This window comes from Podarcis tiliguerta, assembly GCF_965153285.1.
Source record: "Podarcis tiliguerta genome assembly, chromosome: 10".
NCBI classification, from domain to species: domain Eukaryota; kingdom Metazoa; phylum Chordata; class Lepidosauria; order Squamata; family Lacertidae; genus Podarcis; species Podarcis tiliguerta.
The window spans coordinates 68,160,466-68,187,728 of NC_139543.1; the positions used below are offsets into that span (position 1 = coordinate 68,160,466).

Below are 27,263 nucleotides of genomic sequence, written 5' to 3' on the forward strand. Positions count from 1 at the left end.
TAAATGACAATTTCCCAGGTCAGAATGATGGATCTCTCGGCTTCTCCCTCACATTAATAACCTCCGCAGTCTTGCTTTCCTCTTTTACCCTCATCACCTTCGCGTCAAGGTGTGCCACTCTTAATAAATGGGTTGCCCCCTGGCTTTGCCACGGGCAAAGAGCCACCCTGCTAATTGCTTCTTTTTAACTGCTTTTGAATCCCTCAACCCTCTGGAATTAGAACCAAGAATCCAAAAAGGCCGAGAGGAGGTCCTTTATTTTATTTTTAAAAAATAAATTTTTCATTTTCGTTCATTACATACATCTCAAATTCTTAACGTTTACTATATATTCCTCCCTCCCTCCCCTCCAAGACTTTCCCCAACTTGTGTTTCCGGTTTGTTTCTATTTCCACCCGCTTTGCTATCTGAATGGAAAAAGTTATTAATAACAAAACATCAAACCTTAAAAACATAAAAATAAAATTAAATACACCATCTTATTCCACTATCTTCCAAACATTTTCTGATGCTAATAATGTGGGTGTTTATTTAAGTCCTGCCATCAAGTCTATTGCCTTTCTCTGTTTCTGCAAATATAATACGAATGGTTCCCGATCTTTCTCAAAGTCTCTGTTGTCCTTTTCTCTTTCTGTCATTTTTGCCAGTTCTGCATAGTTCATCAACTTCTCTTGCCGTTGTTTGGCTTCGACAGCACCGTTAGCCGGCAGACGGGTGGACCTTACAGCCTGTAGGATATTTCCCGGCTGCTTAAACCCTCTTCAGATTCTGAGCTTCGAATTAGTCTGCGGAATTGCATCAACGCACCTGTATGTTGTGCTCTAGGAGGCTTAGTTTGGTCAGAATCAAATAAACACATCCAGAGTTAATGCTAAACACATTGCTTCCCGTAAATGAGCCAGCATAGCCGCTAGAGAGCCATGAAAAATTGTCTCCCGGGCTTTTTGGACTCATCTACCCATGTACTAGGGACCCGGGTGGCGCTGTGGGTTAAACCAGCGTACCACACCGTGATGCAGTATGAAAGGACACTTTCTATTGTGGACCAATAGAAGGAGATCATCAAATGTTGATTGACATCAACATAAATAAAAGGGCACATTCTACTCATATAAAAACATGCTGGTTCCTGGACCATGCGTGGGCCAGATTTAGAAGGCAATTAGTCCGGATCCAGCCCCCGGGCCTTAGTTTGCCTACCCATGCTTTGTTGTTGTTTAGTCGTTTAGTTGTGTCCGCCTCTTTGTGACCCCCTGGACCAGAGCACACCAGGCACTCCTGTCTTCCACTGCCTCCCGCAGTTTGGTCAAACTCATGCTGGTAGCTTCCAGAACACTGTCCAACCATCTCGTCCTCTGTCGTCCCCTTCTCCTTGTGCCCTCCATCTTTCCCAACATCAGGGTCTTTTCCAGGGAGTCTTCTCTTCTCCTGAGGTGGCCAAAGTCTTGGAGCCTCAGCTTCAGGATCTATCCTTCCAGTGAGCACTCAGGGCTGATTTCCTTCAGAATGGAGAGGTTTGATCTTCTTGCAGTCCATGGGACTCTCAAGAGTCTCCTCCAGCACCAGAATTCAAAAGCATCCATTCTTTGGCCTTCAGCCTTCTTTATGGTCCAGCTCTCACTTCTATACATCACTACTGGGAAAACCATAGCTTTAACTATACGGACCTTTGTTGGCAAGGTGATGTCTCTGCTTTTTAAGATGCTTTAGCCTCATGCAAAACTCGTTATGTTGTCAGCAGGATACAGTGTGCTAGCAAGCCTGTCCTGCTGCAAACCCCTTGAGGCGCTCAAATGCTCAATTGTGCAAGGATCCTCGCATCGGTCCCATCCCACATTTCACTCTGCTGCCGGGACTCTTATAATTTTGCTGCTCTGTACAGCGCCTGGCACGGTCCACATGACAAAGGACCAAGAAAGTTTCCCTCGTTTTTGAATTGGAGGCCATGGGAGGTTGGGCAGCCAACTGCTTGAACCCTGTCGACGTAACGCCTTTGAGGGATGTTTGAGATTAAAGGCCGTTCCTCTGTTCTTTCCCGCTTCGGGAAACCCTAAAGCTGTGGCGTTGTACGGCGGTTATTTCCTTTGTTTTAGCATTAATAGTACAGCACTTAAACCTCCCCGAAGGCATTTCGGTCTAATACGTCTGAAGTGAAAGATCACAGGCGAGGTGGTGAACTTTTGCTAGGCAGGCGTCAGAGCCTTCATGTTCAATTACCTACTGCATGTTTCAAAATCCTTTCCCTTCGCTGGGTCTGAGAACAGGGTGGTTTCTGTGGCGTTTAGGCCGATTCCCCCCCCCCCCCAGGTCTTCCTGACCCCCGTCAATGTTTAATTTGCAAGAGGTGCATCTCGGCTTCAAATCAGAGGCTTCATAACAAGGTTTTGAGCACAAAATCATGGAATTTTCAACCCAGCGAAGATTTTAGACCCTAGAGCAGTCGTGGCGAACCTTGGCACTCCAGATGTTTTGGAACTACAACTCCCATCATCCCTGACCACTGGTCCTGTTAGCAAGGGATGATGGGAGTTGTAGTTCCAAAACATCTGGAGGGCCAAGGTTCGCCACCACTGCCCTAGAGGTTCTTTTGTGCCAACGGGGAGGAATCTGAGGGCAAGGTTTTCCTGTCAGTCTTCGGGGTGTCACCGATGGGTCCCCAGAACACACAGAACTCACCCGCCCCCATGAATCAGTGTTTTCTTTTTCTAGAGGGTCCGGTATACAGTAGGTATACATTTGGTGCCCCCCAGAATACAGCGCCCCTTACACCCCCAGGTAAAGACAGCCCTGTCCCCACGGTCATGGGTTCGAGCCCCAGTTGGGCACAAAATTCCTGCATTGCAGAGGGTTGGTCTAGATGACCCACGTGGACCCTTCCAACTCTACAATTCTGTGATTCTATTCTTACTGGGCTTAGGAAGACACTCACAGAGAGAGAAATGTCTTTTTTCCTCCTTTCGTAAAGAAGATTGCTCCAGTATTTCTCAAGAGATGAACCGTCAGTATGTTGAAGACCGGACTGTGGAAGTGGACCCTCTTCCCTTCACCTGGAACGTGGAAACACCTGGGCCTCATTATTCTCTCTGTTTGAAGATGTCTCGACTTAAGCAGTTAGCGTTCAACTTTGAATTTGGATCTGTAGACCCCAGGTAAAGGACCCATGGCCTTGCTGCGTGATTTGTTGGGGAACTATAGATATGTAATACGTTTTCAAACACTTGTTAGCCATGTTTACATGACGTTTTTACGGGCAGGCTTGAAAGATCTATTTTTATTTTATTTATTTATATGCCAGCCTTCATCATAAAGACTCAGGGCGGTTCACAATTCGCCTGCCCTGTGGAACACCCTCAAGGAAATAAACACCTATCTGACGTTCAGAAGACGTCTGAAGGCAGACCTGTATAGGAACATTTTTAACGTTTGAGGGCTTTTTTGGGTGTCTTAATATTCTGTTGGAAGCCGCCCAAAGTGGCTGGGGAAACCCAGTTATCTACCGTATTTTTCGCTCTATAAGACACACCAGACCATAAGAAGCACCTAGTTTTTTGAGGAGGAAAACAAGAAAAAAAAATATTCTGAATCCCAGAAGCCAGAACAGCAAGAGGGATCGCTGCGCAGCAAAAGCAGTGATCCCTCTTGCTGTTCTGGCTTCTGGGATAGCTGCGCAGCCTGCATAAGACGCACTCCGTAAGACGCACACACATTTCCCCTTACTTTTTAGGAGGGAAAAAGTGAGTCTTATAGAGCAAAAAATACGGTAAATGATAAAATTATTATGATTACTAATATTATCATCACCATCCTCTTAGGTTAGCATTCAGAGGCAGCGTCTCTGCCAAACTCAACTCACAATACCAGTAGTTTTATTTTCAATTCCTAATGATTCCTTGCATGGATTTTGCCTTTCTTCAGAGCTGTTGCACGCTGGGCTGACAATTTCATCGATCTTTGCAGCTGCCTAAAGTTAGGATGTTTTGTCCCAGGGTGCATCGCTTCACATTTGTTGACACTGAAATCACATTTTCCCTTTTAGTCTGTTCACCCACTCCTGGACAAAGGAGCAAATGGATGCTTAAAGTTGTTCTTCCTTTCTGTTCCAGGCAATCATTTCCAAAGACAGAATTTCCTGAACGGTAGGTAAGAAATGCAAGAGAATGCTTCAATTTCTTCGCTCGATCCGCCTGAGCATTGCACCAGTGCTTGCTTTGAGAATTTATACTGGAGCGATCCCAACGGGCCTCCTTGGAGTTTTCTAAATTGTGACGCAAAGGCACCTTTCTCAGAGGGCATGTCCACAATTGCCTTTCCTCCAGTCTTTCCAGGTCCACACTTTAAAGCTCCATGTCCGAGCGTCCTTGCTTTTGCTGCAGAACTTTTCCCACGAAACCTGCTCTTTAGTGCTCAATCAGAGCAAACGTCAATCCTCAGAAATCCCAAACTGATGTTTGTTCTGATTGAGCACTAAAGAGCAGGTTTCGTGGGGGAGAACGGGGCACAGAGCTTTAAAGTGCAGACCTGCATCTAGAAAAAGCAGGGCACAAGTTAAGTGTGGATAAGCCCTGGATCCAGTGAGTTATCTCACTCTACAGCCAAATACAGCTCCCAAAGCAACTTGGAGAAATCCACATATCTTTTAGAAGACAGTTTCTGCCTTCAGTCTCACAGTCTGAGACACGACAGAAAAGGAAAGGAGACTGGGAGGGAGGAGGGAGGAAAGCAAGCCCATTCACTAATTCTTAAAGGTAAAGGGACCCCTGACTGTTAAGTCCAGTTGCGGACGACTCTGGGGTTGTGGCGCTCATCTCGCTCTATAGGCCGAGGCAGTTGGCGTTTGTCCGCAGATAGCTTCCGGGTCATGTGGCCAGCATAACAAAGCCGCTTCTGGCGAACCAGAGCAGCGCAGGGAAACGCCGTTTACCTTCCCGCCGGAGCGGTACCTATTTATCGACTTGCACTTTGACGTGCTTTCGAACTGCTAGTTTGGCAGGAGCAGGGACCGAGGAACGGGAGCTCACCCCGTCGCGCGGATTCGAACCGCCGACCTTCTAATCGGCAAGCCCTAGGTTCTGTGGTTTAGACCACAGCGTCACCCTCTTTAATTCTTAGTTAATTCTAAATGCATTTTGATACTACTTTTTTTTTTTTGGGAGAAAATAACTTCACGGCAGCCTTCAGAGAAGTGCCAAATCCAGGTGGATAGCTACATCCTTATCTACGTACACACATTAATCCATGTGGTGTTGATCAGGCCAGTCCGTACTGTGATTTTGCAAAGACCAAATGCCTCAAACATTCCTAAGTTCAACTAGATTCAAGTTTGTCTCTTTGTTCTCAGCTCCCCCCACCTCGGTTTGTTATTCTGCCTTTTTGATGGATTGCCACGCTCAACATGCCTGTTTGCCATTTCTGGAACCGCATTACTGAAAGTTTGTCCAAAACTGGGGAGGGTGGCCTTTTATTAAATAAATAAAAAGCCCAAAAGAAAACTAATACAATATTTTTTAAAAAACACCACACACACACACAAAAAGGGGGGGGGGTGTTATACAACAAAAGGGCATCATTAGCTAGATGCTAAAAAAGAAAAAAAAGGAATCGTGATGGTTATTGCTTTGGGGGATAGGAGGAAGGAGAGTTTTGAAATAGTTTTGATTTCCCCCCCCCCCCCTCTCTCTCTCTCTCTCTCTCCTTCCCACTCCCTGCTTCATTCCTCAGGATTGTTAAGCTTGACATCTCTTTAAATGAACTCCAAGAGATTCCACCCGAAGCTCTTTTCCCGTTTGAGAATTTGGCCGAGCTGGACGTGTCGCTTAATGCTTTAAGCACGTGAGTGCGACTTGATGGATGGCGTTTTGTGGTGGTGGGGGGGTCTTTGTGTGGAGAAATTTAAGGCCTGTGGAGAAGAGAGAGAGAGGCAATTTGGGGCCTTGCCCCTGAGCAAGAGCAATTCTCAGCAGGGCGTAGCGTTCAGAGTTTTATCCTCTTTGCTGGTGTCTCATACAAAGCTGGCAATCGCCTTCTAAATCTGGCCCGCGGATGGTCTGGGAATCAGCATGTTTTTACATGAGTAGAATGTATCCTTTTATTTAAAATGCACCTGGAGGTTCTTAACCTGAACCTGTTCTTAACCTGAAGCACCACTTTACCTAATGGGGCCTCCCGCTGCCGCCATCGCGCGATTTCTGTTCTCATCCTGAAGCAAAGTTCTTAACCCGAGGTACTATTTCTGGGTTAGCAGAGTCTGTAACCTGAAGCATTTGTAACCTGAAGCGTCTGTAACCCTAGGTACCACTGTATTCAGTAACAACAACAACAATTATTATTATTATTATTATTATTATTATTATTATTATTATTATTATTATTTTGTTATTTATGCCCCACTCTGGGCAGCTTGTAACATACATAAAAACATTAAACATTAAAAAAAAACAATTTCTATATACAGGGCTGCCTTCAGATGTCTTCTAAAGGTTGTGTAGTTACTTATCTCCTTGGTTCGCATAACTCCATAGCCTCCAACATTTCTCCGATGAAAATAGCAATGTCGTAAGGAACAGCGGGGCATTCTGGGATCAGATCAGAAACCGGGATGGCTTCTGTAAATCCAGGACTGTCCCTGGGGAATAGGGACACTTGTAGGGTCTGTGGGCTCAACATATTTTTCCCTGTCGAGCGGGTGGCAGATCTCTGGCTGTAGGTCTCTGAGAACTTTTAACCCGGAGATCCCAGAGATCAAAACTGGAACCAGGAACGTAGTAGGGATGACCCAAAATATCACCGCCACCACCATTGATTTTGCAACCCCAATTTAAAGGTGGCAAAACTGACATTTGGGACATTTGGGGCAATATCAAAAGCCCGGGGTTGATTGCAAGGTTGGGCAGGTGTCTACATTCACAAATAGCCACCAGGAACTGAAACAGAGGATTACGATATATAGATAAATTGGGGAGCTTGTTCACATCAGCACCCTGGGGGAAAGTGGACATGGTTAGAAAGGAGCTAACGTTTTGGAGAGGCAATAGGGTGGACGGCGCCTTGTCTTTGAGGTCTCAACAGTGACACACGTCCTGAATGACACGTTGGCAACCTTAATAATAATAATAATAATAATAATAATAATAAATTATAATAATAATACATTTTTATTTGTATCTCTTCCTCCCCGGCCGAGGCTAACATCATAAAAACAACACGATATGCAAAAAAAAGTCATCAATTAATTAAAATTCCTTCTTTTTTCGCTTTTATCTGGGGTTGCAGCATGATAGGCATGGGGCCCCTTCCTAACCTGGTGGCCCTTAACCTTAGTTATAACGCGATCGGAGAGGTGAAGGGCCTGGAAAACTGCCCCCGGCTGTCCGCCCTGCATGTATCTCACAATCACTTGAGGAGCCTCACCGATTTCCCTCTCTTGAGTAACCTGACACGGCTGAATTTGTCTTCGAATCAGGTATTTTGGGGGGCGGTGCTCAGGATCTCGAAAGTGGGTGACTCCCAGGAGCTGGATGCAGAGCAGTGGGGTGCGGGGAGCGTATTTCCCTCAATACTTAATTCGACTCCACCTTCCATTAGCTGGATAGCCAGGATAGCCAATAGCCCAATGTGCTGGGAGTTATGGTCGCATAACACATCCAGGGCCACCGATTCCCCATCTCGGATTTAGAGCGTCAGTATCACGGCCTGGATGGGACGCGGGTGGCGCTGTGGGTTAAACCACAGAGCCTAGGACTTGCCGATCAGAAGGTCGGCGGTTCGAATCCCTGTGACGGGGTGAGCTCCCGTCGCTCGGTCCCTGCTCCTGCCAACCTAGCAGTTCGAAAGCACGTCAAAGTGCAAGTAGATAAATAGGTACCACTCCAGCGGGAAGGTAAACGGCGTTTCCGTGCGCTGCTCTGGTTCACCAGAAGCGGCTTAGTTATACTGGCCACATGACCCGGAAGCTGTACGCCGGCTCCCTCGGCCAATAAAGCGAGATAAGCGCCGCGACCCCAGAGTTGGCCACGACTGGACCTAATGGTCAGGGGTCCCTTTACCTTTACCTTTATCACGGCCTGGAGAGTTGGTTTTCCTAAAAAAAGAAGTGGGAGGGGATCAAAACTTCTCCTAACAGGTTCAGATAGTCCAGATTCACGTCAGGAATGAAGAAGATGCTTGACAGATAATGAAGTTTACTATACAACGGAAAGGAGCAGCCAAGCATACTAGGACTCAATTTCTTGACTTTAAGAAAGCCGACTTCATAAAACTTAGGGAAGTGCTGGGTGAGATCCCATGGACAGTAATACTAAAAGGAAAGGGAGTTCATGATGGCTGGGAGTTTGTTAAGAGGGAGATAGTAAAAGCACAACTTCAGGCAATACCAATGAGACGGAAACATGGAAGGTGCCTAAAGAAGCCAGGGTGGCTATCTAAAGAACTTTTAACTGAGTTAAGATTAAAAAAGGATGTGTACAAAAAATGGAAAAGGGGGGAAACCACCAAAGAGGAATTCAAACAAATAGCCAGCACGTGTAGACACAAAGTCAGAAAAGCTAAAGCACAGAATGAACTCAGGCTTGCTAGAGAGGTTAAAAGCAACAAAAAAAGGCTTTTATGGGTATGTTCGTAGCAAAAGGAAGAACAAAGAAACAGTGGGGTCACTCAGAGGAGAAGATGGTGAAATGCAAACAGGGGACACAGAAAGGGCTGAACTCCTCAATGCCTTCTTTGCCTCAGTCTTCTCCGAGAAAGAAAACAATGCCCGACCTGAAGAATTTGGAGCAAATGATTCAGTAGAGAAAACACAGCCCAGAATAACTAAGGAGATAGTACGAGAATACTTGGCTAGTTTAGATGTATTCAAGTCTCCAGGGCCAGATGAACTGCATCCAAGAGTATTAAAAGAACTGGCAGATGTGATCTCAGAACCACTGGCAATCATCTTTGAGAATTCCTGGAGAACAGGCGAAGTCCCAGCAGACTGGAGGAGGGCAAATGTTGTCCCTATTTTCAAAAAGGGGGAAAGAGAGGACCCAAATAATTACCGCCCAGTCAGTCTGACACCAATACCAGGGAAGATTCTGGAGCAGATCATTAAGCAAACAATCTGCGAGCACCTAGAAAGGAATGCTTTGATCACCAATAGTCAGCATGGATTTCTGAAAAATAAGTCATGTCAGACGAACCTGATCTCATTTTTTGACAGAATTACAAGCCTGGTAGATGAAGGGAACGCAGTGGATGTAGCCTACCTTGATTTCAGCAAGGCATTTGACAAGGTGCCCCATGATATTCTTGTAAAGAAGCTGGTAAAATGCGGTCTTGACTATGCTACCACTCAGTGGATTTGTAACTGGCTGACTGACCGGACCCAAAGGGTGCTCATCAATGGTTCCTCTTCATCCTGGAGAAGAGTGACTAGTGGGGTGCCACAGGGTTCTGTCTTGGGCCCGGTCTTATTCAACATCTTTATCAACGACTTGGATGATGGACTCAAGGGCATCCTGATCAAATTTGCAGATGACACCAAACTGGGAGGGGTGGCTAACACCCCAGAGGACAGGATCACACTTCAAAACGACCTTGACAGACTAGAGAACTGGGCCAAAACAAACAAGATGAATTTTAACAGGGAGAAATGTAAAGTATTGCACTTGGGCAAAAAAAATGAGAGGCACAAATACAAGATGGGTGACACCTGGCTTGAGAGCAGTACATGTGAAAAGGATCTAGGAGTCTTGGTTGACCACAAACTTGACATGAGCCAACAGTGTGACGCGGCAGCTAAAAAAGCCAATGCAATTCTGGGCTGCATCAATAGGAGTATAGCATCTAGATCAAGGGAAGTTATAGTGCCACTGTATTCTGCTCTGGTCAGACCTCACCTGGAGTACTGTGTCCAGTTCTGGGCACCACAGTTCAAGAAGGACACTGACAAACTGGAACGTGTCCAGAGGAGGGCAACCAAAATGGTCAAAGGCCTGGAAACGATGCCTTATGAGGAACGGCTAAGGGAGCTGGGCATGTTTAGCCTGGAGAAGAGGAGGTTAAGGGGGGATATGATAGCCATGTTCAAATATATAAAAGGATGTCACATAGAGGAGGGAGAAAGGTTGTTTTCTGCTGCTCCAGAGAAGTGGACACGGAGCAATGGATCCAAACTACAAGAGAGAAGATTCCACCTAAACATTAGGAAGAACTTCCTGACAGTAAGAGCTGTTTGACAGTGGAATTTGCTGCCAAGGAGTGTGGTGGAGTCTCCTTCTTTGGAGGTCTTTAAGCAGAGGCTTGACAACCATATGTCAGGAGTGCTCTGATGGTGTTTCCTGCTTGGCAGGGGGTTGGACTCAATGGCCCTTGTGGTCTCTTCCAACTCTATGATTCTGTGATTCTATGAAACATTACAAACTTCCCTAAACAGGGCTGCCTTCAGATGTCTGAAGCATTTTCTGTTTTCTTCTTTCCCAACTCAAGTTGGAGTCTCTGGAAGGTGTGCAGAATTTGCCCCGGCTCCACGAGCTCCATGTGCAGAAGAACCGCATCGCCAGCCTGCTGCCTCTGGCTTCTTCGCTGTCTCTCAACGTCCTCTGTGCCTCCGGCAATGACATTGGCGGGCTGCCCGAGGCTCTGCACGTGCTCAGAGGCCTCCGCAGGCTGAAGCAACTCACGCTCAAGGTGAGGTGTAAGCCGATAGCCCGGTAGTGGCTGGAAAGGGAGAAAGGAGAAGGTTAGGCCAGCCTTTTCCTAACCCGATGATTTTGCAGCTCGCATTCCATTTTCACGTTTATGTTTTATTTTTTAAGCCTTTGTGAAAATTCATCAGCGTTTTAGTGCCACTTTCTTCTAAGAGATCCATATTTCCTTTAATGTAGACATTTTTGCAAGCTCCACGACGCCCCACCCCAATATAATGCATTTTTTCATGATTGATACAGCGGTGCCTCGCAAGACGAAAAGAATCCGTTCCGCGAGTCTCTTCGTCTAGCGGTTTTTTCGTCTTGCGAAGCAAGCCCATTAGCGGATTAGCGCTATTAGCGGTTTAGCGGCTATTAAAGGCTTAAGGCAGGGGTGTCAAACTCAAATTCATCGGGGGCCGCATCAGCAGTTTGGTCACCCTCAAAGGGCCGGTTGTATCTGTAGTATGGCATGCACTCAATATAAAAACAATTGGAGGTTTCCTGAATGCATGTAAAGTGGAGGTTTCCTGTGTAGAACGGCCGGCGCCGCTAGAGGGCAGACGTTCTCTGGCTTGTAGGCTGCTGCGCATGCGCTGAAGAGGCTGCTTTCTTGTGTCAAAAAAAAAAAGCGAGCATAAAAGGTGAAGGTTGGCGGCCGGCGGCGGCTACACGGGCCACATGACGAGGTCTGGCGGGCCGGATTTGGCCCGCGGGCCTTGTGTTTGACACCCGTGGCTTAAGGGATTAGCGGATTAGCTGCTAAAAGGCTATTAGCAGCTTAGTGCCTTAGAAAAAGGGGGTGGGGAGCGAAAAAAACCTCCCAGGAATCGCAAGACATTTTCATCTTGCGAAGCAAGCCCATAGAGAAATTCGTCCTGCGAAGCACCTCCAAAACGGAAAACCCTTTCGTCTAGCGGGTTTTCCGTCTTGCGAGGCATTCGTCTTGCGGGGCACCACCGTATATGCAATTTTGTGCATATAAGTTGATTGCATTGCAAAATTCAGACGGGTGTGAATTTTGACAGGAGGCTGTGTTTCTGCCCATATATTGTTCCAGGAAGTTCAAATTAGGTTGTTTAGCCTTTACATACAACCTGAACTGAATTTCTCCCATCCCTAGTAGACAGTGAGTTGAAGCAAAGGCTTTCTGGGTAGCCTTTGCATCAGTTTTCCTTCTGTAAACGGAACTGGTGATATGTAAACTGCCTCTGAAACACAGAGAATCCATCGAGCCATCTTACCTATTAGCCACCGATACACAATCCCAAAGCTATGTCGACTAGTAGCCATCTTGTGGCAGGGAGTTCCACAAGCTGATCATGCACTGCATGTGGAAATCGTTGCTTTTGCTAGCCGGAGGGAGGGAACCGAGAGATGGGGGAGGAAGTCATGGAAGAAAGAAGGAGGGGGAGCTCCCAAGAGATCATTTTGAGATGACGAGAGGAGACTTCACTCCCCACATGCCATTGAGTTGCACCCATTGCGGCCCTAAGTTAAAGTCACTTAGCAGTAGCCGGAACAAGAGGGAACGCATTGCTATAAATTACTGTGCAACAGATTGTACAACTCGGATCGGCTGTTGCTCAAGAGAAAACACAAGTGCATGGCCAAAGGTCTTCTTTTTTTGCACAAAAAGCAGGTGTTGCACAATTCCTGCATTGCAGGGGGTTGGACTAGATGACCCTTGGGCCCCGTTCCAGCTCTACAGCTCCATTGTTAGCACAACTGGTGCATTGGATTTCTTTGTTGTGCGGCCTTCATACTCTGCCATCCAGTAGCTCAAGGGCTCTTGCACTAGGGGACAGAGAATATTGGACCCCACCCACTGTCTCTCCAAACCTTCGACCTCCACTGGGGCACATCTGGTTTGTGATCAGTAGTGAACACAGTGCACCTTAAGGATGTGTCGTAACCTGCACTGCTTTTTAATAATAATAATAATAATAATAATAATAATAATAATAATAATAATTACAGTGGTAACTCGGGTTAAGAACTTAAATCGTTCTGGAGGTCTGTTCTTAACCTGAAACTGTTCTTAACCTGAAGCACCACTTTAGCTAATGGGGCCTGCCGCTGCGCCACCACTGCACAATTTTTGTTCTCATCCTGAAGCAAAGTTCTTAACCCGAGGTAATATTTCTGGGTTAGCGGAGTCTGTAACCTGAAGCGTATGTAACCCGAGGTACCACTGTATTATTATTATTATTATTATTATTATTATTATTATTATTATTATTAATACCCCGTCCCGCTCTGGGCAGCTCTCAACAGAATATTAAAAACACAATAAAACATTAAACCTTAAAAACTTCCCTAAACAGGGCTGCCTTCAGATGTCTTCTAAAAGTCAGTTGTTTATTTCCTTGACGTCTGATGGGAGGGCGTTCCACAGGGAGGGCGCCACTACCGAGAAGGCTCTTCACCTTGTTTCTTGTAACCTCACTTCTCGCAGGGAGGGAACCGCCAGAAGGCCCTCAGAGCTGGACCTCAGTCTCTAGGCAGAACAATGGGGGTGGAGATGCTCCTTCAGGTATACTGGGCCTTTGAGGCCGTTTAGGGCTTTAAAGGTCAGCACCAACACTTTGAATTGTGCTCGGAAACGCACTGGGAGCCAATGCAGGTCTTTCAGGACCGGTGTTATATGGTGTCAGTGGCTGCTCCCAGTCACCAGTCTAGTTGCCGCGTTCTGCCTGTCCAACGTTTCTCCCAGGACAACCCAGTGGCGCGAGACAACCGCTACACCACTGCCATCAAGGAGTCCACCTCCGTGGAGCTATTGGACGGGATGTTTCTCCACGATCCGCCAAGTCTTTCTGCTCTCCCTCTGCACATGTGGCCCCTCCTCCGGGCACCGACATCCAATTCAACCGACGTAGCCCAAGCCAAAGCAGACCTGAAGGAGGCAGCCAGGAGAGCCTTCGGCGCAAGGCTGCAGCGGAGGAGAGACGACGTCGGCAGCGCTGTGCATCACTTTCATTCCAGGATATTGTAAGTTAGAACGGTGGAACTCACTGCCATAGGAGGGCAGTCGTGGCCACCGAGTTAGATGGCTTTAAAAGAGGCTTGATGGCTACTGTCCAGGCTGGCTCTGCTCTGCTGCCACAGCTGGAGGCCGCGATGATTTGGAATACCACCTGATGGAAACCACAGGAGGGGAGAGCGTTCAAATCCTGTTTGCGGGTTTCCCATGGGCGTCTGGGCGTCCACCAGGCTCATGTGCTTATGTTCCTAAGGCATTGGATTCCTGTTTCAGACAGGGTGGAATTGTGTTCGAGGCTGCCATATTCTGTTTATGGACTACTTTTGAGTGGCAAGTAAGGGACGCAGGTGGCGCTGTGGGTTAAACCACAGGACCTAGGACTTACTGATCAGAAAGTCGGCGGTTCAAATCCCCATGATGGGGTGAGCTCCTGTTGCTCAGTCCCTGCTCCTGCCAACCTAGCAGTTCGAAAGCACGTCAAAGTGCAAGTAGATAAATAGGTACCGCTCCGGAGGGAAGGTAAACGGCGTTTCCGTGCGCTGCTCTGGTTCGCCAGAAGCGGCTTAGTCATGTTGGCCACATGACCCGGAAGCTGTATGCCGGCTCCCTTGGCCAATAAAGCGAGATGAGCGCCACAACCCCAGAGTCGGCCACGACTGGACCTAATGGTCAGGGGTCCCTTTACCCTTTATCTTTACCTTTGAGTGGCAAAGACTCTGGAGCCAGTGTTGATGTTTCATAGGAACAGGCACACAGAATCATAGAATCGTAGAGGTGACCACAAGGTCACCTGCGATGCAGAAATCTTTTTGCCCAATGTGGAGCTCGAACCCCAAACCCTGAGACTGAGTCTCTCTCTCTCTCTCTTTTTTAAATCATTTTTATTTGATTTTACAAATATAAATTTATAACAGTCCAAATGCATATCCCTATACAGTCATACCTCATGTTACGTCCGCTTCATGTTACGTTCTTTCAGGTTATGTCCCGCGGCGACCCAGAAATACCGGAAAGGGTTACTTCCGGGTTTCGCCGCTTGCACATGTGCAGAAGCGCAAAATGACACCACGCGCATGCGCAGAAGCGGCAAATTGCAACCTGCGCATGTGCAGATGCGCCGCTGCGGGTTGTGTTCTTTTCATGTTCCGAATGGGCCTCCGGAATGGATCCTGTTCGCAACCAGAGGTACCGCTGTATAGAGATTTCTCAGAATCTCGAGACTTCCCCCCCATCCCCTCCGTGGCTCCTATTGTCAACATTTACAACCGCGTATTATTCCATAATCTAAATTTTGTATCCATTCATATTATCCATAGTATTTGTTATATTACAAGTGCAATTAAAACCCCGCTGATGTTTTCATCTGCTGACAGCGGTCTCCTAAATAAGTTATAAATTTTTCCCATTCTTTTTTAAAAAAAGTTTTTGTCTTCTTGGTTCCTGAGCTTTCAAGTCAGATTTGCCATTTCAGCCTAGACTTTTTCTACTTTCCACCTCTGGGCTAGTAGCATCCGTGTGGCTGTTGCTGCATACATAAAAAGTATTTCCCTGCTTCTTTGGGATATCGGTGCCTATTGTTTCGAGACTGAGAGTTTCATGAGCTATCTGTAGGAGTTTTCTCTGCATCACAGAGGCACAGGTAAGCCGAGGATGCAGGCAGGCAGTAACGCACCTGGCCCCGTAAGTAGGGTGTGATTTTTAACTGTGAATCTAAGGACGACATCAAAGAGGTAGACCTTTGTAGATACTTATGCAGACCAAGGGATCCGGTTATCTTCCAGTGAAGAGCCTTGCTGGGAAAGCTTCAGAAGACCTAATATACAGTGGTGCCTCGCAAGACGGAAAGAATTGGTTCCGCGAGTCTCTTCGTCTTGCGGTTTTTTTCGTCTTGCGAAGCAAGCCCATTAGCGGCTTAGCGGATTAGTGCTATTAGCGGTTTAGCGGCTATTAGCGGCTATTAAAGGCTTAAGGGATTAGCGGATTAGCTGCTAAAAGGCTATTAGCGGCTTAGTGGGCTTAGTGGATCAGCTGTTAAGCGGCTTAGCGATCAGCTGTTAAGCGGCTTAGCGATCAGCTGTTAAGCTGCTTAGTGATCAGCTGTTAAGCGGCTTAGCGATCAGCTGTTGAGTGGCTTAGCGATCAGCTGTTAAGCGGCTTAGCAGCTTGGGAAAAAGGGGGGGGGAGGGGGAAAAACCCCGCAGGAACTCGCAAGACATTTTTGTCTTGCAAAGCAAGCCCATAGCAAATTCGTTTTGCGAAGCACCTCCAAAACGGAAAACCCTTTCGTCTAGCGGGTTTTCCGTCTTGCGAGGCATTCGTCTTGCGGGGCACCACTGTACATTGCGATTTCCTGCCTCAGCTCTCCTTTCCTGTAGACCAGCCTTTCTGAACCTGTGGGTCCCCAGATGTTGTTGAACTACAACTCCCATCACCCCTAGCTAGCAAGACCAGAGCTCAGGGATGATGGGAGTTGTAGTCCAACAACATCTGGGGACCCACAGGTTGAGAAGCACTGCTGCAGACGGAACCCCTGTCCAGCTTCTTGAGCCATAACTTAGTTCAAAGAGGGCCAGATTTGATGAAGGGCCAACCAAAGTTGTTGACCTTTTTTTTAGGATTGAGGTTTTTGAGCTTTTTAAAGGATTTTACCCCCAGGAAATAAACTGCTAGAGGGACCAGATTAAACCGACTGGCGGGCCAGATTAGGCCCCCGAAACGGACTTTGGACATGCCTATTATATGGCCAAAGGGTGTTTTTGAGATAATATTAATAATAATTTATTATTTATACCCCGCCCTCCAACCAAATATTAAAATACAGTAATACACCAAACATTAAAAACTTCCCTAAACAGGGCTGCCTTCAGATGTCTTCTAAAAGTCTGGTGGTAGTTGTTTATTTCCTTGACATCTGGTGGGAGGGTGTTCCACAGAGCGGGTGCCACTACCAAGAAGGCCCTCTGCCTGGTTCCCTGTAACTTGGCTTCTCGCAGTGAGAGAACCGCCAGAAGGCCCTCAGAGCTGGACCTCAGTGTCCGGGCAGATGATCCTTCAGATGATCAGACAGGCTTGTTTCCAGACTGTCACTTGAGGCTGCTGCTGGTGTAATTTAAAACAGGAGTGAAATTTCACTTGGCCTCTGTCTTCGGCTAGCACACACACCCACGTTTGGATCTTGTTTAGAGATAGGACGTCAGGTGCATTCGGGAGCCTAGCAACAAAGGTTGCTCACTTAAATCAGGAATATGCGTGCATGCAGAGATGGGTATAAAAGTCAAGATTCCATGGCAGTCATTATATGGGGCTACGGTGGGTCTGTAAGCAATCATGTTTGGTGGTTTGACACAGCATTGTGAACTAGCATGGATCTCTCTGCATATTTGCTTCTTTCAAGACGAGAAGATCTGCCTTATAATAGTTACTGTGTTTGGCTCCATCTTGTGCCTTGAGGCGATAAGCACTTTAATCTCAACTGAGTTGGGAAGGAGTTTCCTTAACTCTGGAAAAGGCTAGCCTACTGGAAAGCAGGAAAGCTACGGCGTTCTGCTGGAGCTGTGCAGACTCTGCTGATCACGGCAGAGTCTGACAACTGACGGTGGGCCTGTGTCTGACAAGTTGTGGCCCAACCGCCTTCTACAAGCCGTAACAGCTGCCTGGGACTATCAGCTCTGAGTCCCTCTCTCCTGTCTCTTAGGGAACTGCAGGAAGAGTTGACAGGCTACGAAGAAAGACTCAGGCTGGAATTGGATGGGTGCGAAAGGTAAGGAAAGTCATGGTGTGTTTGGAGTGGAGGCAATACAATAGACCATAGGTCATTGCTAGAGCATATGGTTTGTACACAGAAGGCTCAGCCACCATCCTAGGCATTCTTTCAACTTTAAAGAGTCTTAGCTGGCAAGTGCCAGGGATTGGCAGGCTCGTTTGTATTTTGAGGATGATTCATGTTCTTACAGGGACACGGGTGGCACTGTGGGTTAAACCACAGAGCCTAGGACTTGCCGATCAGAAGGTTGGCGGTTCGAATCCCCGCGACGGGATGAGCTCCCATTACTCGGTCCCTGCTCCTGCCAACCTAGCAGTTCGAAAGCACGTCAAAGTGCAAGTAGATAAATAGGTACCACTCTGGCGGGAAGGTAAATGGCGTTTCCGTGCGCTGCTCTGGTTCGCCAGAAGCAGCTTAGTCATGCTGGCCACATGACCCGGAAGCTGTACGCCGGCTCCCTCGGCCAGTAAAGCGAGATGAGCACCACAACCCCAGAGTCTTTCGCGACTGGACCTAATGGTCAGGGGTCCCTTTACCTTTACCTTTACATGTTCTTATGTACCAGCATTGTCTTATACTTTCTTCACGTCCCAGGGTCATATTATAAAGTAGTTGTGTTCTACTTTATAGGCTCTATAAAGCCTGCCTGCCCTGGGAGCAGGGCCAGCCCCAATGGGGAGACACCGAAGGGGGTTGAACGAGGGCGTGGGCCAGCCCTGTTATGTTAAAATTATCATTTTAATGGGAATGGGGTTTTAACCTGGGCGGGTGCTATACTATTTGGAGGGTGGGGTTGTTTTAAATTGTTGTTAAATGTTATTTCTTAATTTGGATTTTTGTATCTGTGGGCTAGAGTTCTGGTTAGGGGCTTTTGTTGGGGAGTGTTTTGATTATTGGTGTGTATACATTAGTATTGTTAATTGTTTTGATTATCTGGATTAGGTTTTGATTATTTTGATTATGTACCGTATTTTTCCGTGTATAACACGACCCCTATTTTGAGGGTCTCAAATTTATGAAAATGGGGGGAGATGTGTAAGACGACCCCCATTTTTTAACATTATTTTAGAGTAAAAAAAACGCTAGTCTTACCCACAGAAGAGTATGGTATTTCCTGCTTCATGTGATGTAACTTTGCATTGTGAACCACCCTGAGATATAGGCTGCTATGTAATAATAATAATAATAATAATAATAATAATAATACGTTATAAATCAAGCACTGCTAGGAGTTGTTTCTTTTTGTTTTCCAATGTATTTCTTATATAAAAAAAAAATCAGTGTGACGTAAGCAATTTCCCCCCTGAAAGCGTGGCTCTGAGAAAAAATGTTTGAGAGCCTCTGTGTTAGAGGGAGGGAAGACAGATAGCACAAGCTAATGAAGCAGGACACAGATTGTTCTTAACAATGTCAACTGTTGTCTCCAGATTCATCCAAGCTCTTCCATCGGAGGATTTCCGAAAGTTGGACAATCCTCAGGAGATTGCAGAAGCCATGGACAAATACCTGTTTACCAAATTCTGGGAAAAGTGGCAGAGGGGTCAAAGGAAGCCTGTCTGTCTACCCTACAAGGAGCTGAGCAAGCCAGAGGATGTAAGGCCTAGTGGGTGGGTGTGGGTGTGGGTCTGTGTGTAATATATATATATATGATTGCCCGTTCAGAGCGAGGGGAGGAAGCATTGCCCTCACTTTGAACTGGCTTAATGACATGACCGTATAGCCAAATTGGATTGGCCATGTCACAATTCCATCACGTTCATTGTGGGACCCCCAACTGTCTGGGAAGAAGAAGCTGCTGCTCTGGATTTCCATTTTTGAAAGGCTCCTGAAATATATTCAAAGTCGAGAGTGGATTTCATGCTCTTTATTCAGCTCATAGTGGTGAGGAGGAATGGAAGTTCCCCCAGAATGTCTGCTTTATATACATTATTTACACAATGGGCCCCACGTGATTGGCTAATTCCGGGATTCACCTGAGGGCCAATCAGGTAGCGGATTCACTCCACCTGGAGCTGGATTGGGTGGCTCCTTTGGACCAATCAGACTGCTGCATTCTGAATCCTATTGTTCTAGGACCAATCAGACCGCTGCATTCTGAATCCTATTGTTCTAGGACCAATCAGACTGCTGCCTTTTGGATCCTATTCAACTCAGTACAGAACAGCATCCAAACATCTGCCTGTTCGGCCGCCAATTGACAACACGCAGCTGCGAAAGTTATTTTGACACCCCGAGAATCACTCCTTTTGTACCCAGAATGCCTTAACATTTGGCACAGGATCCATTCTTAGGCATGTGCCCCTTTCTTTCATTCGCATGAGTGAAACTTGACTCCCATCTCGTCTCCAGGATCTGTCCAGCCTTCTGGGCATCTGTGTATTTCTCTAGCCATTATCTCTGCCACGCATAACAGTTTGCCTATTAATCATTTCCCCTTTTACAGTTGCTCTCAAACAAAACGCCCATCCAGGTGCACAGGTGTGTGTGTGGAATGGAAATACCAGCCCAGGCAAAAGGCGACAACGTTCTCTCCCAGAAAGGCATGTTGAGCCCACAAAGCTATGTTAGGAATCTGCTCTGTGATTCCTTTCTTTGCTTTGTAGCAGATGCATAATACATAAGCAAAGGCTTCGGGGGAATTTGAGCATCCTGCTGCGACTTCCACAACCGCCTTTCCCAACTTGGTGCCCTCAAGATTTTGCTGGTACGCCCAACTCCCTTCCTCCCTGACCTTAAAAACACAATAGCATTTGTTGTTGTTGTTTAGTCGTTCAGTCGTGTCCGACTCTTTGTGACCCCATGGACCAGAGCACGCCAGGCACTCCTGTCTTCCACTGCCACCCGCAGTTTGGTCAGACTCATGTTGGTAGCTTCGAGAACACTGTCTAACCATCTCGTCCTCTGTCGTCCCCTTCTCCTTGTGCCCTCCATCTTTCCCAACATCAGGGTCTTTTCCAGGGAGTCTTCTCTTCTCATGAGGTGGCCAAAGTACTGGAGCCTCAGCTTCACAATCTGTCCTTCCAGTGAGCACTCAGGGCTGATTTCCTTAAGAATGGATGCGTTTGATTTTCTTGCAGTCCATGGGACTCTCAAGAGTCTCCTCCAGCAACACAATATCATAGACTGGCTTAAAGCTCCCCTTTCATGCTGATTGGGCTGCTCTAGGGTGCTGGAGACAGGGACTGCAAAAACGGGTCTCTGACCCCCTGTAATCCCGGCCCGCTACCCCACTGCTCTGGGAACTTTCTCCTTCACCTTCATTTGTGGATCAGCCTAGATGATATTGCTTTTCCTGGCCAAGATGGCCGCCGTTGCGCCATCTTACAACTTTCCCCTGTCCCCCTGCAATTGTGTGCGGTTGTTTTTTTAAAAATAGTTTTTATTAAAGATTTTCTTGTGTTACAAACAAACAAAGAAAAGCACATAGAATATCACCGCTTTCAATTCACGGAGTCTTTTTCACAGTTGGCATTCGGTAGGACGTACTGTTGCCATGTATGCGGTTGGGTGAAAAGAGAGAGGACGGAAAAATGGAGGGGATATTGATCTTTCGTTCTGTTGTGTAGTGTTTGTGCGGGATTTTTGTGTCAGAGTCACGTGAGTAGGTCCTTTACTTACACAGCGGTTGGTTGTCAAACGTTCCAGAAGACCGTTCAACTTCCAAAACGTTTGAAAAACGAGGAGCAATGGGCGGTCAGCAAATTCCATTGAGAAAATGGAGAAACATGCCTCAGAAGCTGCTCAACTTCTGAGGCGCGTTTGAAAATGGAAGCATTCACTTCTGGGTTTTTGGCGTTTGGGTTCCAAATTGTTTGGCTTCTGAGATGCTTGAAAACCGAGGTTGCACTGTATACTAAGGGAGCTGGGCATGTTTAGCCTGGAGAAGAGGAGGTTAAGGGGTGATATGATAGCCATGTTCAAATATATAAAAGGATGTCACATAGAGGAGGAAGAAAGGTTGTTTTCTGCTGCTCCAGAGAAGCGGACACGGAGCAATGGATCCAAACTACAAGAAAGAAGATTCCACCTAAACATTAGGAAGAACTTCCTGACAGTAAGAGCTGTTTGACAGTGGAATTTGCTGCCAAGGAGTGTGGTGGAGTCTCCTTCTTTGGAGGTCTTTAAGCAGAGGCTTGACAACCATATGTCAGGAGTGCTCTGATGGTGTTTCCTGCTTGGCAGGGGGTTGGACTCGATGGCCCTTGTGGTCTCTTCCAACTCTATGATTCTATGATTCTATGACTTCCTTCCTTTGGTCGGCGGCGCGAGAGATTGGAGGGTCTAGTGCTTGGTTGGTTGCATTCAGTTGGTTGAAGTTTGCTTCGTTTGTACAACTGAGTGGGTTGTTGAGTCAGATCAGCTATATCCAGTGCTATTTTTCTAGAAAAAAAGGTGCTGGAACCCACCACGAACCCTCATTCTCTTAGAATGTCAATGGTGCCCACTTGAGAGGTGCCAGAATTGTGTTCCGGTGAGTTTCAGCTGAATAAAAGCCCTGATCGTATTGATTTGTGTACTGTTGTGTAGGGGGGGAGAGATAGGTCATTGGAGCCCCTTATCCCCCCCCCCCATGTTGTGCTGAGTGAGGGTGCTTCCTATTTTGTACCCCTCAGCTTAGAAATGAACTTCTGTGGTGTGTAGAGTTCTAACATGGTGGCTGGGACAATATCTGTCATGGTGTCAGAACTATGTAAAATAATATTGGAGACAAAGCTAAAAGGTAAAGGTAAACCCCTGCCTGTATGGGCCAGTTGTGTCCGACTCTGGGGTTGTGTGCTCATCTCGCTTAAGAGGCCGGGAGCCAGCGCTGTCCGAAGACACTTCTGGGTCACGTGGCCAGCGTGACGAAGCTGCTCTGGTGAGCCAGCACCAGCGCAGCGCACGGAAACGCCGTTACCTTCCCGCTGGAGTGGTACCTATTTATCTACTTGCACTTAGGGTGCTTTCGAACTGCTAGGTTGGCAGGAGCTGGGACCGAACGCTGGGAGCTCACCCCGCCGTGGGGATTTGAACCGCCACCCATGCGATCGGCAAGTCCTAGGCACTGAGGTTTTACCCACAGCGCCACCTGCGTCCCGAGACAAAGCTAGAAAGGCACAAGAACTTATTCTTAAATTGCTGAAATCTCCATCACTTTCCCTTAGAATTGCTGAAGGATGAAGGACTGGAGAGACTCTATATGAAAGGCTGAAGGCGTCTCATGAGCTTTAGGCGGCTGTAGGATTCTCTGGCAGGGGACTTCCGATGATGGAGTTCCAGTTCGTTTCCCAAGAAGAAAGGGGACCAAAATTAAAATCTGGTCCCCTTTCTTCTTGGGAACTGAACTGGAACTCCTCCATCAGAAACCCCCTGCCAAAGAATCCTACATGTGAATGGGCCCCTTTCGCTCACGAGACGCCGTGATCCAAAAGGGAACCGCTGACCTGGAGGTGAAATATGCCGTTTTCTGAGCGGTCCCTGGCACCATGTGCGACAGCTTCTTTGAACAGCCTGAGCCTGCGGTATGGAGCTGGTTGCGAAGAAAGCGCCTGCTATGTTGAGCTGCTGTAAAAGTCTCTCTTCTGGCTAATTTATTAGTCGGCAAAGACTCGGTCTGGCTGATTTGGCCCATTGGTTCCGAACAATGCTTGGGGTGGAGTTGCCATCAAAGGGCTTCAGTTTATGAACCTGCCATCGTCGTTCACTCGAGAGGTGTCAGGCATGATGTTATCCCATCCCAAAACTTGGAACTGCTTAATAAGTGACCCTGCAAGGTCTGTAATCCTAGCATAGCATTGTACGGGTGGGCAGATCATAGATATGGATCTGCTGGTGTGGATCTACTGATGACCACCCACCTAGGTGGCTTAAGACCCAGGTGCCCTTGATAGAATAGAATAATTGTAGAGACCCCAAGGTTCATAGAATCATAGAATCATCAAGTTGGAAGAGACCACAAGGGCCATCGAGTCCAACCCCCTGCCAAGCAGGAAACACCATCAGAGCACTCCTGACATATGGTTGTCAAGCCTCTGCTTAAAGACCTCCAAAGAAGGAGACTCCACCACACTCCTTGGCAGCAAATTCCACTGTCAAACAGCTCTTACTGTCAGGAAGTTCTTCCTAATGTTTAGGTGGAATCTTCTTTCTTGTAGTTTGGATCCATTGCTCCGTGTCCGCTTCTCTGGAGCAGCAGAAAACAACCTTTCTCCCTCCTCTATGTGACATCCTTTTATATATTTGAACATGGCTATCATATCCCCCCTTAACCTCCTCTTCTCCAGGCTAAACATGCCCAGCTCCCTTAGCCGTTCCTCATAAGGCATCGTTTCCAGGCCTTTGACCATTTTGGTTGCCCTCTTCTGGACACGTTCCAGTTTGTCAGTGTCCTTCTTGAACTGTGGTGCCCAGAACTGGAGACATCTGGTCAAGCAGTGCAGGGATCTCAACTAAAGCATCCCTGACAGATGGCCATCTAAGCTCTGCTTAGAAGCCTCCAAGGAAGGAGAGTCCACCATCTTCCAAGGGAATCCGTTCTAGCGTTGAACAGCAATAATAATAATAATAATAATAACAACAACAACAACAACAACAACAACAACTGGTCTCCCCAGCCACTCTGGGCGGCTTCCAACAAAGATTAAAAATACATTAAAATGTCACACATTTAAAATGTCACACATTAAAAACTTCCCTGAACAGGACTGCCTTCAGATGTCTTCTAAATGTCAGGTAGTTGTTTATCTCTTTGACATCTGGTGGGAGGGCGTTCCACAGGGCGGGTGCCACTACCGAGAAGGCCCTCTGCCTGGTTTCCTGTAGCTTAACTTCTCGCAATGAGGGAACCGCCAGAAGGCCCTTGGAGCAGGATCTCAGTGTCCGGGCTGAACGATGGGGGTGGAGACGCTCCTTCAGGTGTACTGGGCCGAGGCCGTATAGGGCTTTAAAGGTCAGCACCAACACTTTGAATTGTGCTCGGAAACGTGCTGGGAGCCAATGTAGGTCTTTCAGGATTGGTGTTATGTGGTCTCGGCGGCCTCCCCCAACCATCAGTCAAGCTGCCGCATTCTGGATTAGTTGTAGTTTCCGGGTCACCTTCAAAGGTAGCCCCACGTAGAGCGCATTGCAGTAGTCCAAGCGGGAGATAACCAGAGCATGCACCACTCTGGCAAGACAGTCTGCAGGTAGGTAGGGTCTCAGCCTGCATACCAGATGGAGCTGGTAAACCGCTGCCCTGGACATAGATTTGACCTGCACCTTCATGGACAGCTGTGAGTCCAAAATTACTCCCAGGCTGCGCACCTGGTCCTTCAGGGGCACAGTTACCCCATTCAGGACCAGGGAGTCCTCCACATCCACCTACCCCCTGTCCCCCCAAAACAGTACTTCTGTCTTGTCAGGATTCAGCCTCAATCCATTAGCCGCCATCCATCCTCCAACCACCTCCAACCCTCAGAAAGTTCTTCCTGATGTTTAATCTTCCTTGATTTACCTTTGGAGAACCCTCAAGCAAGATGCCGACACAAGAGCCCTCTACCCTCCTGTAAAGTAAAGGTAAAGGGACCCCTGATCATTAGGTCTAGTCGTGACTGACTCTGGGGTTGCGGCGCTCATCTTGCTTTACTGGCCGAGGGAGCCGGCATACAGCTTCCGGATCATGTGGCCAGCATGACTAAGCCACTTCTGGTGAACCAGAGCAGCGCACGGAAACGCCGTTTACCTCCCCGCCGGAGCGGTACCTATTTAGCTACTTGCACTTTGACGTGGTTTCGAACTGCTAGGTTGGCAGGAGCAGGGACCGAGCAACGGGAACTCACCCCGTCGTGGGGATTCGAACCGCTGACCTTCTGATCGGCAAGTCCTAGGCTCTGTGATTTAACCCACAGTGCCACCCGCATCCCTCCTGTAGCTTCCTGCAATTGGTATTCAGAAGCGTAGCTGCCTCAAGCTGCAAAGGCAAAACATAGCCATCACGGTTGGTAGCCACGGATATAGCCCTCTCTTCCTGCACAATCTTGTCCAGTCCTCTTTAAAGCCACCCAAGTTGTCGGCCATCACTGCCTCCGGTGGGAGGGAGTTCCACAGTTTAACCATGCAGCGAATGAATCAGTCCTTTCGTTCACGTGCCTTGAGAAAGTGCTTCTTCACACCTTGTTAACAAGACGGCGGTCCCTCCCTTTTGCCCTAGGATTCTCAGTGTTTCTAATGTGCCCATTTTGTCTCTTTTCTACCACAGGTGGTGAACGCCGCTGCTCATCTGCTCTCGAATCTGCCGTTCTGTGTGTCCCCCACCATCTGAAGCCATTTCCTCTGCGGATCTTGCCTTCTTCCATCAGTTGTTGGCTCTGGAATCCTGTAGATTGTGCCTTGACAATCTTTCTCCTAGAGGCCGTAGTCAACAGACACACACACAAAAAGACCCACTTTGGATAATTGTTTTGACGCTCTCCTTTCTCCTTGCTGGGATATATGCTTTGGGGTGATTTTGAATGTTAGAAGGATGCTGGAATGAAGTTATATGGTTTTAGCAGAAATGTTATAAAGAATTAAGCAAAAACTGATTGTTAATGGGCCAAAGTGGAAAATTTAAAGTTAGATTGTTAAGATAAATTATAGAACAAAAAATTGAGAAAGATGGAAAGGATTTGCTGAAATAGCTAATTGAACTAGAATACAAAAAAGGGAGGTGTGAGGAAGTCGATGAAACAAGTAAATGAAAGGTAAAGATATGGAAATATTGGATCTGTTTTTAAATGTTTTTGTTTTTCTTGTTGTTTTGATGTATTTTTTTTTTCTTTTTATTTTCGATGTATTGTTTGTTAAATTTTTATTGTTTTTTTCCCTTTTTTCTGTAACTATTAAACTTCTAATAAATATTTTTTTAAAAAAATAGATGCTTTGGGGTGATTTTATTGCACGTGGTGATTTTAGGTGTCGTCGCTATTAAAGTTAACCATTGCTTAGCACTAAAGAAGACGAAGAGTTTGGATTTGATATCCTGCTTTATCACTACCCGAAGGAGTCTCAAAGCGGCTAACATTCTCCTTTCCCTTCCTTCCCCACAACAAACACTCTGTGAGGGAAGTGGGACTGAGAGACTTCAGAGAAGTGTGACTGGCCCAAGGTCACCCAGCAGCTGCATGTGGAGGAGCGGAGACACAAACCTGGTTCACCAGATTACGAGTCCACTGCTCTTAACCACTACACCACCCTGGCTCCCGCTAAAGAGCGATTCAAGTGCAGGGGTTGCAAAGAAAACAGCCCCGGAGCCCAGACACCCAAATTCATGGAGGACAAAGCTGTCAGCGGCAGCTAGCTATGCCAGCTCTGTTCTCCCTCCTCAGTCGGAGGCAGAATGAATCTGAAGATGACTTGCTGGGAATGTGGGGAGTGTGCTGCTTTTGAACACAGGTCCTGCTTCCCACTGGGGGTATCTTGTCTGGCCAAAGTGAGAACAGGAGTCAGGAGACAGAGTCAGTTGTGAGGACTGATGGTCCATGCCTTCCCACCCCTCTCTAAGGCTCCTCCTCTCCGGTTTTTTTAATATTTATTGAGTTTTCACAATGACCAGTCCCCACATCAAATGGGGCCCCCTATTGCATGGTCCTGGATCCAAGTGTGGCTCCTGGTAGTATGGGTTGGCTTCGCTCTGCCCAGGCTGGATATCTGGAGGTCTCCGCCTACCTCAGACAATCGCCCAATCCTGCCTGGGGAGGCGTTGCCAGGTTGTTCGGCCAGGTAGGGGGAGGGACCGCCCTGCCCACACAACAGAAGGTGAATCTTACCTGCGAAGCGTCAGTTGGCTCCAGATCTCCCACCCTGCCCTCCCTCAGTTAAGCCTTATTTTGCAGGTTAACCTTTTCTCCACAGGTAC

General features: G+C 47.3%; 1 protein-coding gene across 1 annotated transcript; it reads left to right on the forward strand.

Annotated features, from left to right (window-relative positions):
• On the forward strand, positions 1–25,870 carry LOC310659140 (uncharacterized protein). The gene is made up of 10 exons (XM_083402306.1): positions 1–18; positions 2,966–3,149; positions 4,104–4,136; positions 5,719–5,829; positions 7,270–7,459; positions 10,462–10,662; positions 13,378–13,655; positions 17,342–17,407; positions 18,838–19,003; positions 25,626–25,870. The coding sequence occupies exons 2-10, from the start codon at positions 2,992–2,994 to the stop codon at positions 25,686–25,688; spliced, it is 1,266 nt and encodes a 421-aa protein (XP_083258432.1). The 5' UTR covers positions 1–18; positions 2,966–2,991; the 3' UTR covers positions 25,689–25,870.
• Positions 25,871–27,263: the final 1,393 nt, after the last annotated feature.